The sequence below is a fragment of the Betta splendens genome, chromosome 1, assembly GCF_900634795.4.
Source record: "Betta splendens chromosome 1, fBetSpl5.4, whole genome shotgun sequence".
Lineage (NCBI taxonomy): Eukaryota > Metazoa > Chordata > Actinopteri > Anabantiformes > Osphronemidae > Betta > Betta splendens.
Window position 1 is genome coordinate 19,283,153 of NC_040881.3, and position 14,649 is coordinate 19,297,801.

The window sequence follows — 14,649 nt, forward strand, 5'->3', positions numbered from 1 at the left end:
GATGCTGCTGCTCCAGCAGACCACACGTACAGGACGGCTGATGCCACCGCAGAGTCATAGAAAGTTCTCAGGAGTGGCCCTCTCAGTCTTCTTAGGAGATAGAGTCTGCTCTGATGACGACCTGTGCCAGATACTAGGTCTAAAATCATGGCACTACCATCTGACAGGGTCACACTAAAAATCTGCAATGTAGCTTTCCATTCACCATACAAATAACTTCTCATTCAGGCCACAAGGTTTTACCTAGGTACATCCACACAACATCTATATCCTTATGTTTAAATCGTTTGGTCCTGAGAAAACCTCAGACTAGTACCCATGTTTTCCTCTTTAACAGCCTGGTGGGCATCACAGCTCTGATTATGTAATCTAGATATCTATTCGTTAAACAAGCCAAGTGAGGCCAGATGTATTGGTAGCTCCTCCACCTGCTGTAGCTGACCACCAGTCAGGACACCATGACCTGAGTGAATGACACTCATGACTACAGAACTCTGGTGTTCCACTGCAGGCAAGACTGTAGTTAGGGACACTGGCGACTCAGTTGACCTGAATATTTGACTATATATTTAAGCCCTTTTTTTCCAGCACCCCTGCAACACCCAAGAAGAAAAACGGCTTAAATACTAAGGTTTTCAGGTCTTTAAAGCTCTCTTTCAAGCAAGAAAGCATTGCGTTTACCTGAAGATCACAGTAACAAGAACAGTGTATAACATGCACAAACAGATGTTGTATTTAACCTGCGGTGTCACATATATAAGTGAAAAGCACAAACAAAAAACATGCTACTTACATGAAAATCTATTTAGTCAATCATTCATTTTGTGGTAGAATGGGATGTTGTATGAAAAGTCATTGAGCGGCATCTGTCTTATCTTGACAAAGGGTCAAAGGTTTATGGATTTAGTAAGTGTGAGTGTCTAATGTCTAATGTAAATAAGGGAACCAGGTTACAGACACAGTGCTCACATCCACTAACCTGAAACCTACAAAGGCAGTGGCAACGCATTATGTATCCTGACTTTAACACTGTATAAAACCCTTCCACCCACAGTGTAGGAAGGAGCGGGACCGCAGATCCTTTATTCCCACCGCTGTTAGACTGTACAACGCTCTGACAGGCTCAAACCTGCACGCAGTCTCTTTACATCACTTTATTCTGGGCACCTTACAGTAAGTACTGTACAGGTTGTGTGAGTTGTAAGTACAGTACTACATGCCTGAGCTGTAAATATGTTACCTGTAATCCTGCCTCTATTCTGCCTGACTGTCTGCTTTGTTTTGCTAGAACCAGTATATATTCATCATTATTAAAAATATAATAAAACAAATCCTGACTGTGTTCAGTTGCTGCTTGTTGTTTTCTCTCATCTGGTCGAGGCAGATGTTTATCCACATTGAGTGTGGTTTTGTTGGAAGTATTGGCACTATAGAAACAAAAGTGAATTGAATTGAATGAATAATGTAAGTTGCATATTTCCATGTGACAGTCAGGCAAAAATATTCAGCCAATTGAGGCAGCAGGGTACATGTATGTGTGAGATAACAATCTCAAAGTGAAGGAGGAAGGAACAAAGAAAATTAAGAAGTAGAAAACGTTAGTCATGTTAGAAACTTTTCTTGTTTGTGAGAATTGTCTTTACATCAAATGTTATCCCGGATGAAAATGAACACATCCACTGTTGAGTGGGAAGAAGTGAACATAAAGTACAAAAATGATTATTTCTTGAAGACATTAAACTTAGAAGTCATATTCCCACATGCTCACAGAATAGGAGGCCGAGCCTTCAGCTACGAACCAGGTTCAGTTTAGCCTCTAGAAGCAGACGCCCACTCAAAGAGCAGCATTAAAACCTTCCTGTATCTCCTTTCTCACTTCTCTATCCCCACAACCCAGCTGGTCATGCTGGATGCAGCCTGGATCTGCTGGGCCTCGTCTGTTCTGAGTTATTGCTGATGTGTGATTTGATGGTGGTAGCCGTGTATGTTGTGTATAGGACCTTGTAAATTGGCCCTATATGAATAAACTGAGCTGGACTGACTTCCAGGCTTGTGCTGGGCTGCGGCACAGTGCATTGTTTCATTATGAGACTGTGTGAAGGGAAAACAAGCACAGAGTTTAAAGTTCAAACATATCAAGTGTATCAGTTCTGCCAATAAGCAGAATCTAGCATGTAGTATTAAACAGAATGAATGTTTAAATGAAAGCATCAGCTGTTATTTCAACTTTTAATTTTACTTTACAAACAGAGTAAGATCAGCAGCTCAGGTCAACAACGCCAGGAGGGAAAGGCATGAAGAAGTAACGCTGCATCATCATGAAGCGTTAGAGAAACAATATTCTGTTACAAAAACATGCCAAAATAAACACAGACAAAAGCATTTTAACAAATAATTAAAAGATATTGCTCAGGTAGAAACATTCTTCACCAGAGAAGAGCCTTTAACAGCTGCCGGCCTTGATACAGCACAAACCAAAACCTTCACACTACTGCACGATAATCATTTTTCTCACCATCATAAACTACTGTTGATCTTCGCAGCTTAGCTCCTCCAATTGAGCTGCTCTGCTTCATCATTAGATCTTTTAGTTTTTATTTTAGTAGATGATACTGTTGTTTATTTTTTAGAGCCGTATGTCTACCCCATACTGTACATAAGAACCTGTAATGATAGTTTGAAGACCCAGAGATACTCGTAGGGTCTAAATAAATCCCACACAGATTATGTACATTTATATATTTGAGAGGCACAAATCTTTTCCAAGGCTTTGAAAACCTACTGATGTTGCTTCTACCATTTAAGGTTATGTCCAAATTGAGTGTTCTACGTCAAAGAGAAAATCCGGTCCACGCATTAATATCCAGCAGATTGAATTGCTGTAATGGCCTTTTCGCTGAGCTACAAAAATGACTTTGTCAAGGCTGCAACTCAGTCAAAATGCAGCAGCCTTTTAGTTAGTCCTACATATATTCTATTAACTCCATTGGCTTCCAAAGAGAGACTAAAAATGCTACCGTTGATGCGTCAAGATCATGTACTTTGGTACTTCAATGCTGGTTTGTATATACTACCAGATGATGACAGGTATCAACGCGAAAGAAGAGGAAGAACTAACTTGATTAATTGTGTGAGTCAGTCTCTCAGTAAACATGGTCAGAAGTTCTGAGAAAAGCTGCATCTCCACATCGTCAAACAACTGACAACGACTAAAACATAGTTACAATAACTACGTCAGTAGAACAGCAAGAAAAAACAAATCTCACTCATGAAAATAAAGACAAGGTTTAATTGACTTTCTTAAACACGAACCATCACTTATCATGTGATGACACGCTGACGTCTGATTGGCTGAAACAGTTTTCTTTAGAAATATCTGAATGTCAGAAAACCTACCATCATATAATAATATCAGTGTAAAGCCAGATTACCCATTTGCAATGAGTAATCTGTTTCAATGCACAGCGTTCTCCCTCTATCACTAACCAATGGAGGCAGATGGCCGCCCACCCTGAGCCTGATGCTGATGGAGGTGGATTCTGCTAAAGGGAGTTCATCGTCTCCACTGTTGTAGCACTGCACAAGCAGAAAGACTCAAAGTACGGCTAAGGCTCATAAGAATAACAAGATTTAAGAATGCTGTTGTGAGAGGAAGTTTGACTCATTGGTCACATTAGATGAAAAGATGGAACTAAATGGAAGAAAGTGAGGAACAAGAATATTCAATGATAGGAATTTGAATATTTAGTAAGAGTAATGTATCATTTGATTTCACATTATTGTACAGTATCAGATGGACAGTTTCATCCAAAGCACAATAGGAGCAGGAAAAAGGACACATAAATGTTCCATGAATGAGTGCACCAGGAAGTTTAGTAACAAGCCTGATGAATTCAGAGCAGGAGCACAGAATAAAAGATGAGCACATGCTGATCAATGTAGCTCATGTTTGGACTATTTGAAGGAAGTCAGCTCATTAAAATTTAATGGAAACTTAATAAGGACACTGACAGAGGCACAGAGAAAAACGCTCACCAATAGGTACATTTATTAAAAAAAAAGTCCAGTTGCCAAGACAACGCTCCCAGTGAGTATCTGGAGTCCTTGAGATTATTCTAGGACATACATTAAAATTACATGGAACTCTGATTATGACGCACGTTTACAACCAACAACGCTGATGATGATGTTATATTTAAAACATTTACAGAGGAAATGAATGTTCCCATAGAAATGTATTTACAATACGAGACGTGGCTCTAAAAGGGAGATCTCATCAAACTGGCCGAGGACGGGTCAGAAACTCCAGGATCAGGATCCAGGAGTAACTGTGTGTTGATTACTTCGTACAGAAGAATTACTGGCAGGCAGAACATTAATGTTCTGCCAGCAGATGGCTCCATGAAACAATACTGGCACCAGCGGCTTAACGAGGGTAGGCAGAGCTGGTATATAATTGGTCAATGTCGCCCTCTAGTGGTCAATACGTGGCAATCACCCACATCCTACAAACTAAAACACTCGCTCATCCTCGTCCATCACACACACAAAGAGACAATCTCTCTCTCTCTCTCTCTCTCTCTCTCTCTCTCGACTCACTCACTCACTCACTCACTCACTCACTCACTCACTCACTCACTCACTCACTCACTCACTCAAAGGCTATTTAGAGTTCTCAGTTAAGCGGTGGGAAGAAGCTGGAGAACCCGCAGAGAACCGCCATGAACAGACTCATGGTACTGGAAAGGTACCTCAGACAAAGAGAACAAATGATCTGTGGGAATAGGACAACACACACTGTTCAACAACACACCTTTAATTAGGTAAGAAATATTTACAGCTAACTAAGCAGGCGTTCACTGATTGTAAGTTCGTAACTAGAATGAGCAGGAGACAACATGGCCACTAGTCCACCGGCTCGGGCAGGTCGTGGTACCCGTTGACCTCTGGGCTGCAGTGGCCGACCTCAGGCTGCTCACCGTTGAGCCCCGCGTACTCCAGTGAACCCTGCTGACAGGAAGACGAGCTGTGAAACGCCACACAGCCAAAGGCGTTACCATGACAACATCCACTAAGCATGTTTTTCTTTGTGGTACAAAACTTGATGAAAAACAACCTGCAGATCTTCTTCTCCTTCCCTTAGAACAATGTAAGGCCACTGTGATACCACAGCATGAAACTACCCAGATAAAAGGCCTCAACGGCGTCTTCACTACCATGTAGGGACAAAGGGACAGAGACTGGAGGTCATTTGACTGGACCGCAGCTCTGATCTAGTGATACGGAAGGAAGCAGCGGCCCAGAGGCCTTTGTTGCCGTCTGGAAACTCTGACGACTGATTCGCACCAACTCCACCAGCAGAGGGGTGGCTGTGAGCAGACGGCAGGCGGGAATTTGATCCCAACGTAAGTAAAGTGATCTTTAGAATATCAACCGTTTCCATGGAGTTTAAACTGCATGTTGTCTGTGTTATGAATATACAGTGACCGATTAATCCTCCATGATAAACCCTTGCTGTAGGCAAAACATAGAGTTTATAATGATGATATAACTCGTAACAACCTAGACAGCTCACAGCGCATGGCAGTAGTGATAAAGTGGGTGTTGGTGCAGCTGGTTACTCACGTAGTCATGATGGTCAGCAGCCCCTGAAGGACAAAGCATCATAGTTTACACATGTGCATCCTGTTCACTCACTCACTGAGCTTAGTCACTGAATAGTCATGAGTCGGACATGATCCCTGATGATCCTGTTCTCCCCATGCGCACGGATTGTGTTTGCCCGAGTCATCTGCTGTGAGTAGGGTTCACCTCCAGTCACTCTGAGCCACGTAATGGGAACACATTTGAAAACAGGAAGTTCTGCGACCGCTGTATCAGGACGTGGTTGTGTTCTGTTCTGAGTGAATGATCCTTCTATTGTTAACGCAAGTATAATCTATTATAGATCAGGTGAGTAACTTACCATGGGGAGCGTTCTTGAGCTCGCTGTACACTGTGTCCGTGCCTTTTCTCAGGGGAACTGTTGGTGAAAAACACAAGTCTGCTCCAACATGAAAGGCCCAACTTCAGCAGATACTGTCTGTTTCTTCGATCATGCGCGGAAGCCTATAAATAGATGAGGGCGTATGCATGCCATCTTTGGCCTCTGGGACCTTCAGGGCAGACCGTCCACATGAAGGGCCCGCCACCATAAACCAGCCTGGCAATTAGCTCAGCCCTTCCTGTTTATAGGCGCTTGTGGAAACCCCATCAGCTCCAGAGGAGCAGCTCTGTCTTATCTGCTGTCAGTGAGCGCGACGCGAGCGGTGCTTGAACAGCGGCGCCAGTGCTTTTATGTGTGTCTGCGAGCGTGTGCGAACCTCGGGCAGGATCCATTGAATGGGGATGCACCACCTCCGTGTACTCCACGTCTGGGTCCGGCGGCACCACGTTGCTCACGTCGTCATCGCCTGCGGCGCGAGGAGCAGAATGTGAGCTGTGCGGCCGTGTGTGTGTTACAGGGAGGAGCAGAGCTGCTGCTCACCTGCATCAGGCGGTCGCTCAGTCCACACGCTGACTACGGCTCCGTCCAGACCTGCTGCGAGACACAGCAAAGGCAGGAGTCACCACCAGCATCAGACCAGACACCGATTCAAACTGGAAAAGCACCGACACACTGAAGATGGCACTATACAGTAAAATCAGGCACTTCAGGGTAAACGGCAACAAGAACCAAGAACTAACACTAACTTTGTTACTAAGGGAGGGATGAGAAGATGAGCCACTAATCTGCAATCTGCAGTGGATCATTTAACACGAGGACGGGAAACGCAGAGATGATCTGTCTGATATCTGAGTTCAATTATAAGTGGCGCCTTACAGAACATAATACAACTACTTCAAAGAAACGCCCAAAATGATTCAGCTTTGGGTCCAGCACAGTCCGCTTCAGTGTCGGTGTCAGCCTCAGTCAGAAAGTGACTTCTGGTGCTGTAGCATGGAACACACCCTGTTCTCGCCTCAGTCCAACAGTTGGGCCTTCACCCCAAGAAGGGAGGATATTTCCAGCAGACTTCCGTCGCCTGGCTCACAATAGGCTGTTAATTCAGCACAGTCGCTTCTGGTGAAAACAACTTCCCAGGGCACATGTCACTCAGTAACTAATCGCACACAGTCATCCCGGGCATGTGTGGCTAATTTCCCCTACCTGCTGCAGCCATTCATGGCGGCTGAATGGCTGAACAAGCCCCGCCCCCTCAATGCGAGCGCCCTTATCAGCACCCTCGGCCTGAAGCCGCTCTGCGACAACATAGGAAGCTTCCTCCAGACTCCATTGTTTCAGGTTTGCGAGGAAGCTTCTGTGTGTGTTCCTGTTTAGGAAATGAATCAACTTCATATTGTTTTGGTTTTCTGGTCCTCATTCTGTGCTTTGCACCATTTGGCTCATGACAGGACCTGAAAAACGCTTAGTTTGATGTAAACCTTTTTGTCATTTGCCTCAGATGCTGAAGCAAAATGAATGTTAACGACACAACTCTACATAAAAGCTTTATTCTAAGTATCTCTTCTAATCAGACAACGGATCGACCAACATATATACACACATTTCCTTCAGCTTTAAAAAATGCATGAACAAATGAATCCATCAACAGGTTTGTTTAAATACACACATTTAAATTAGAGCATGCAGTCACAGAGACACCGTGAAGGAAGAACAACGGACAAAGACAAGACTGAGGAGCTGAGTAGAGAGTGGAGAGGGGAGAGGGAGCAGTGGGCTCATCACAGATCACAGGCAGCTCCTTCCTTTGATCCAGACCCTGACATGTAGTGTTACTACGTGTTTGCTCCTGTCCATGTCCTTTTATTTCCTCATATATAAGACCCCTTCCAGTGCGGAGCATCTCTACACTGTTGCTGGGATACTGTAGCTGCTCCTGTTGCTGACGTCAGCGGGAAGCGACGGCACGCTAGCTGGCGTCCCATTGGTCGCTCTCCCCTCTATGACATCACAGAGTGATGCTGCGCCTGGAAGAAGATGATAGGTGCTGCTCTGAGCACTTTGCAACAACTGACATGAATCAACCCTGACCTCACTACTACCACTTTACTGGCTTCTTCCTGTATTACGGCAGCGTACGGAGGCTTTCTTCTACTTAACATCTCACTGTTGCTGCCTCGGACCAACATCACTAGAAGAAACCATGCATGTGGGAAGAAAGGCAAGGCCAGACGTACACACATACACACATTATGAAGAACAGCTCAGTAACATGTAGATCAGCACTGACATCGGTGCAGCATGCACATTAGAGGACAGACTCCAGGAGTGAGTGAGGCCGGAGCAGCGAGGACTGAGGACACGGGTCAGCAGAACACACGAGAGAAGTGAAGCCGGCTACCTGTGGCCGCGTTAGAAACCTCTGTGCTGCGGGTGAGAGTTAGAGAGACGTCTGATTTAGGGCCTGAAGGCTTTCTGAGAAACGGTGAAAAGAAGGTCAGCGGTGCAGCGAATCAGCTGAATAAAATAATATGATGGTGATTTTACATGATCTTCACAACCAATGTGTCTTCAATACGTAAGCGTTTTCAACAAAATGCTAAAAGTGTGTGTGTGTGTGTGTGTGTGTGTGTGTGTGTGTGTGTGTGTGTGTGTGTGTGTGTGTGTCTGCCTGCCTGCCTGCCTGCCTGCCTGCCTGCCTGCCTGTCTGTCTGCCTGCCTGTCTGTCTGTCTGCCTGCCTGTCTGTCTGTCTGTCTGTCTGTCTGTCTGTCTGTCTGTCTGTCTGTCTGTCTGCCTGTCTGCCTGTCTGTCTGTCTGTCTGTCCAGTCAAACCTGAAATGATCCATTCCACTGGCAAATTCTGACTTAATGTTACATTTACTTAACCAGCATTTTTTTCTTTTAAGAAATAACTCTATAAAATAATTAGACGATGCACGAGAGGCATCATTGTGGAAAAAAAGCATTACTCATCTTTTTTTAATCGCTAAAGATGAATGTCAAACATACCAGTGGAGCCATGCATAAAGCTGGTCAGCAAGATAAGAGGCATTTGATGCTGTAACCGCCCATAAAGACATTTCTACTGATTTTTGAGAAGCAATGAATAATGTGGAAAATGACACCATGATGCCTGTTGTACGTCGTCTTATTATCTTTTGGGAGAAGCCTGAGTCATTTCCACTCAACAAAAAAACCTTGCTTGTTGAATGAAAGTAACTTTAGGTCAGAATTTGGTAGACGGATCCATCATTTTAGGCTTAACTGTATATAATATCATTTAAATAAATGTAAGGTCTATAAAATATGCAAAACAACCAATTTGGCTCTACAGGTACCACACGTACAGTAACACTAGCTCAGCTCAGCCTGCTACTACGTAACTCCCGCTGTAACGGAGGAATCGAGTAATCGAGCCAACTCACACTGACAATTCAGCAGCTGCTTCTCTTTTACCTACAAATGAAAGGAGAAGTGAGCGGAGCAGCAGGAAGTGGGTGGAGGCGGCTCAGCCTTCCCCGTGCAGCTACACGTAAGAGGCCTGAGTTGCCGGAGGACTGTAGGTTTCTCTACCTCTCTTGGACTTGAAGTAAAGCACACAGCCCAGCACCAGCGCCGCGGGCAGCAGCACACACGCCCCGACGATCAGCGCCTGCTTCCAGATGGCCGTGTACACTGCAGGAGACGGAAGACATGCGCTGAGGCCTGAGGAACCCACAGTTAAGCATCACCAGGACGGTTTCACTTGAACAGAGGAAATCGATCCAGTGCACATTCACATTTACACGCAGAGCGTCTCGCATGAACGAGAGTCAAGTACAGCTATAACCTTAGCAGCGTGAGAAGGCAGGTGGTGAAGAGCCAAGAGGCCGGGGTCTCACCCTCCACAGTGAGCGCCTCGCTGCGGACCACGCTGGCCTCGTTGCCGGCCTCACAGTGGTAGCTGCCGCCGTCCTCCTTGCTCAGCCTCTGGAAGTGGTAGCCCACGCTGCTGAGGTTGGAGGCGCTGGTCAGCCTGCGTCCGCCGCGGTACCACTGGTAGGTGACCGGCGGCGAGCCCGTGACTTCACATATGAGGAGCAGCTCGTTGCCCTCGTACAGGTAGGTCTGGGTCAGGTTAGGGTGCGTGAACAGGGTCGGCTTCGTCAGAGGCACTGGGAGAGAGAGGGGAGAGGGTAGACCCAGGTTGACCTTTGACCCCTAGGAGCGCTTATGTTTAGACTTTGATTAAAAAGAAAATAAAGAATTGATGTGATATTAGTGACACTGTTCATTTACTTCATTAATGTGATTTGCGTATTTACCGATGACAGTGGCGTTGAGGCTGTTGCTGTGCTGCTCCACCTCGTTCCTATTCTTAGCCTGACATCTGTAACTGTTTATTTCTTGGGGGCTGCTGATGGACACCGGGAAAGTGGCTTTTTGCCACGGTAGCGTCACACGGAATGGTTTGAGTGGGACGCCGTTCTTCAGAAGGGTGTAGCTTATGGGCAAACTGCCAACGGCCGAGTGACAGAGGATCTGGAAGGTGCGTCCCACGACCGGCAGGCCCAGCACCGAAATCTCTGGAGCGGAGACAGAAACTGCAGAAGGGAGCGATATGAGCCACAGAGTGTCTCCTGGCGGGAAAGTGGGGAGTTAAAAGTAAAGCTGCACTGATTGCATGTTAGCAGCACCGTTATGCGAGAGATGAGAGGGAAAAAACACCGTCCACAGTGAGTTGATATGAACAATGTGTGCAAAATGATTTATGATTAGAACGACTCCAGTTCAAATTTGATCTTATGATAAAAGCTACATGAATTAACATGAAGTCACAGGCAGCTCATGCAGCTACTACTCATTCACTGGTGATGTTCAGTGATGTTAAGTGGTTCTACCAATATGATAATGAGACACAATGAAAAGCAAAGTTAACTTATGCTTGTACAGTTTAACACGAAGAACAATGTAAGTATCATTTACTGCACCTGACAACAACAGAAGACCCGCAAGATGATTATCAAGTGATTAATCTGACAATAATCAATTAATTAACATAGAGTTGTTTGTTAATTGTCACCATTATTAGAGTCTTATGTCATAAATAGTAAGCAGCCACTGGATTGGAGAAGATATATATAAAATGGGGATTTTTTTAAAATATATTCCTACACTTAATGGAAGGAAGGAGGCAGAGGACTAGTGAACATCAAAGCCACTACCCAGGATGAAACAACTAAGCTCCATGAATACATCAGGAAAATGGCCCCAACAGATGATGTGCTCAGTGAATACCTCAGGCAAACAGAGGAAGGGAAGAAGGAGGAACCCTCATGGAAGGACAAACCCTACACTGTATTTACCACCGATAGATAGAAGTTGCTGATATCGACAAATCCTACCAGTGGCTGAACTGAAAGTCAGCACAGAGGCACTAATCCTAGCAGCACAAGAGCAGGCTCTGAGTACTGGATCAACAGAGGCTGGGATCTACCACACCAGGCAGGAGCCTATTATTATTATTATGATATTTACCTTTGGGAAGCACAGTCAGGATCTGGCTCTCTTTCAGGACTCCTCTGGCCTGAGCTGCACAGGTATAGTTGAACTCATAGGGCAGGGTCCTGCCAGAGAACACGCCCGGGCTCATTTTGGTGAACCCTTCCCGAAACGAGCTAAGGCTGTAAATCAGATCTCTGTTGTTGATTCTTCCAGGAACATAGATCTCGCTTCTACAGGTCAGCGTGATGTTGTCTCCCTGAAAGACTTCAGCTGGAGAAATGGTGAGTTTGGGCACTGAGAAGAGCTCTGTGGACAGATTTCAAACACACAAAGGGTAATAAACACATAATTAAATATCATTCAAACCATTCCATTCAAAGGAGAAGCGCTTCACATTTAGTCACTTCTCTGCTCACTCACCAGTCACTGCAATTTGCTTGGTGGTGACTTTTTCTATCCTTCCCATCTCGAACCTGCACTCGAACTCCGCCGGGACATGTGACTTTGCGACCACAGTGTAGTTGACTGCGGAGACTCCGGCCGTGAGCATCGTCATCCCCTGACTCAGGTAAAGGTACCCGCTTTTAGAGTCGAGCAGAGGGTTTCGGATGGTGCACAGCAGGTTGAGGCGGTCGCCCTCGTAGACGTCTGACAGAGGGTAGATCTCCAGTACTGGTGTGCTGGTGAACTCTGTGGAGACAAACCAGTAAGGTGCAGATGCTGCAGATGCTTTAGATCAGAGTAAAAGAAACAGCCACGTGTCACCGCAGCCTCCTAAAACATGGGGAAGTGTTCAGTACAAGACGTTTGGACTGTGACGCGTTCAGCTCTGTGACGGTTGTCATGATGTCACTGTTTGGCTCCACACCAGTGCTTTCTTTCATACAGTAAAGATGTACTGATTGAATAATAAAATGTTTTTGAATATTTAAGCAATGCGGTTGATTATCGCCTCTCACTATTCTCCCACTGACAGCTCCACTTTTACCAATAGTGTAAAAAAATGTAAGATATCGTAGTTGACCAGACAAAAAAGTAAAAGTAAAAAGTCATATCCTCTGTTATTGCAATGAGCTGAATGCCAACAAATCACTGTCAAATGTCTTCAGTATCAGTCTTATTATTTTTTATTGCACATATAAGTGAATGAAAAAGTTTTTTTTTTTAAAACATAATACAATTAAAATGTGTTATTATTTTTTGATTATTTCTACACTGGAAGTTACCAGTTTGAACTTGTTTTAGGTTCTCCTCATTTTATACAGTGTACCCACCTCTGACTGTGACATGGACGGCGTCACTTTCCTCAGACTTGAACAAGTCCTGCATTATGAAGACAACGTAGGTGCAGTGGAGTGTGTGGGTGCCGGTGCTGCTCAACGGAAGCTGGGCCTCCAGCTGGTTGCCGTTCACCCCGCTCTCCGTGATCACCTTGGAGCCTTCGTAGAAGGAGAAGAAGATGGAACCCGTCTCGCCGGGCGCCTCGCACTTGGCCGTCACTTCGTCCCCTTCGGTGACCTCGGTGTTGTTGAGGCGGAGAACTGGCTTTGACAAGCCTGGAACAAGCCATTAATGAAATCTGTTCACATTCAGGACATTAGTTGAATCAACTGAACTCAAACCAACCTGTAACAGTGAGCTTCTTATCCTCACTCTTGATCCTTTTGCCCTCGATGGTGATTCCACACCTATAGTTGCCTGTGTTAGCGACTCTGGCGTGGGGCAGGGGGTACAGGAGGTCCTCGGGGGTGATGGAGGTCTTGGTGTAGACATTTTTGTTGTCCTTGTATATGACGTACTCACGACTCAGCGGCTCTTGGTCCAGGCTGCTGACCAGGGCCCTGCACCTCACCGTCACGTTGGTCCCTCGAGTCACATTAACGTGGGGCTCGATGAACAGCTCGACGCTTCTTATGGTAAATTCTAGAAAATAAATCACAACAACTCACGACAAATCCTTTAATAGACTGAAATAAGCCCCATGTGTGAATTGATGCCAGCGAAGTCACATCATCTCGTGAACAGCACACTGGTCATTGTGCCTGAACAGGCCCCACAGCATCGTGCTCCCACCACCACGCTGCAGCAGCAGTGAGTCCTCAGGTTGGTGCTTCCCCTGAAGGGTCCAGGACAGATTCAGTTCAGTAAAAAGTCAGAGAGCTGCAGAGAGCTTGTCCTCTCTGACTCACAGCTCCCAACGTTTTGAAGGTCCTGCCCTTTTGATGACACCTGATCCAGCTTCTAGCATGTAGAAAGACTCTGCAACTGGTCCCAGTAAATCACTGCTGATTAATGGGTTAAGAAAGGTCACATGCTGAATCATTCTCCTTATTCTGAATATCTGGTGTCTGGCTTTGTTTTTGTTTTTAGCAGTGACTGTGTGGAGGCTGTCACACTGATTAAGAACACTTCTGTCTCACACAGTTAAATGTGGGGTTAAACCTTTAGAGACGGAACAGATGATCAACTGTGATCAAAAGTAAAAGATCCATTCATTTTCATCCAGTTCTTAACTTGATCTCCACCTGAGCCGATTTCAGATTTTTTCGTTGATGGTTTAACGTTTAAGGCCTCACAGATGTAATGATAAACGCATAGTTTCAGCCAGTTTGCAGTTTTGCCTGATGGACTCGTGACCACATAGAAGCTGTGGGACAGGGAGGCGTGTGACGCTGCTGCCCAACATGTTCCCAGAGCTCCCACTGAGCAGCTCTGATAAAACACTGACTCCTTCCTCACACTGACTGCATCTCTCAGCTTTTCCAGCCGGTGACAATAGGTCTGGATGAACATACTCACTTCGCTGTGCGTGGACCACGCTGCCTGGAAGGGGCGACAAGAAAAGACATCATCACATTAGAGGCGGCGGCCACAATCCAGACGTCCTACTGTAGCGGGTGGAGGCAGGAGCCTTACAGCTGGACAGGAGCGAGCAGGTGAGCAGCAGCAGGAGGCCCATCCCTGAAGAGCGGCGGCGCGAGGCTGACGGTCCTCGAGGAGAAGTGGTGCATGTGGTGGATGGGAGTGGACAGCGAGGTGACGCGCTGCCTCGGCCGTTATCACCCCCTGCAGTGGCCTGCTTGGCTTAATTTGACAGGAAGCCAGTGTTGTTTCCTCAGGAAGTCAGTGCTGCCCAACTCGTTGCCGTTGTGGAATGTCCTCCTCTGGCCCGTGTGTGTGT

At 45.8% G+C, this 14,649-nt stretch overlaps 1 protein-coding gene across 10 annotated transcripts; it reads right to left on the bottom strand.

Moving 5' to 3' along the window:
• Positions 1 to 4,800: 4,800 nt before the first annotated feature.
• LOC114855001 (platelet endothelial cell adhesion molecule-like) lies at positions 4,801 to 14,641 on the bottom strand. 10 transcript variants are annotated; one of them, XM_029149651.3, is made up of 16 exons: positions 14,385 to 14,641; positions 14,268 to 14,291; positions 13,095 to 13,391; positions 12,743 to 13,024; positions 11,889 to 12,158; positions 11,502 to 11,774; positions 10,289 to 10,567; positions 9,866 to 10,138; positions 9,558 to 9,659; positions 9,410 to 9,440; positions 8,385 to 8,458; positions 6,527 to 6,577; positions 6,363 to 6,452; positions 5,966 to 6,022; positions 5,626 to 5,648; positions 4,801 to 5,007 (listed from the first exon to the last, which is right to left on the bottom strand). In XM_029149651.3, exons 1-16 carry the CDS (start codon positions 14,425 to 14,427, stop codon positions 4,906 to 4,908), a joined length of 2,271 nt encoding a protein of 756 aa, XP_029005484.1. In that variant the 5' UTR covers positions 14,428 to 14,641; the 3' UTR covers positions 4,801 to 4,905. The 10 variants fall into 10 exon arrangements, 8 of the variants coding, with proteins under 8 accessions (XP_029005484.1, XP_029005474.1, XP_029005502.1 ...); XM_029149641.3 differs by having other exon boundaries at positions 6,527 to 6,580; XM_029149669.3 differs by having other exon boundaries at positions 8,385 to 8,410; positions 14,385 to 14,640.
• Between the last annotated feature and the right edge of the window lie 8 nt (positions 14,642 to 14,649).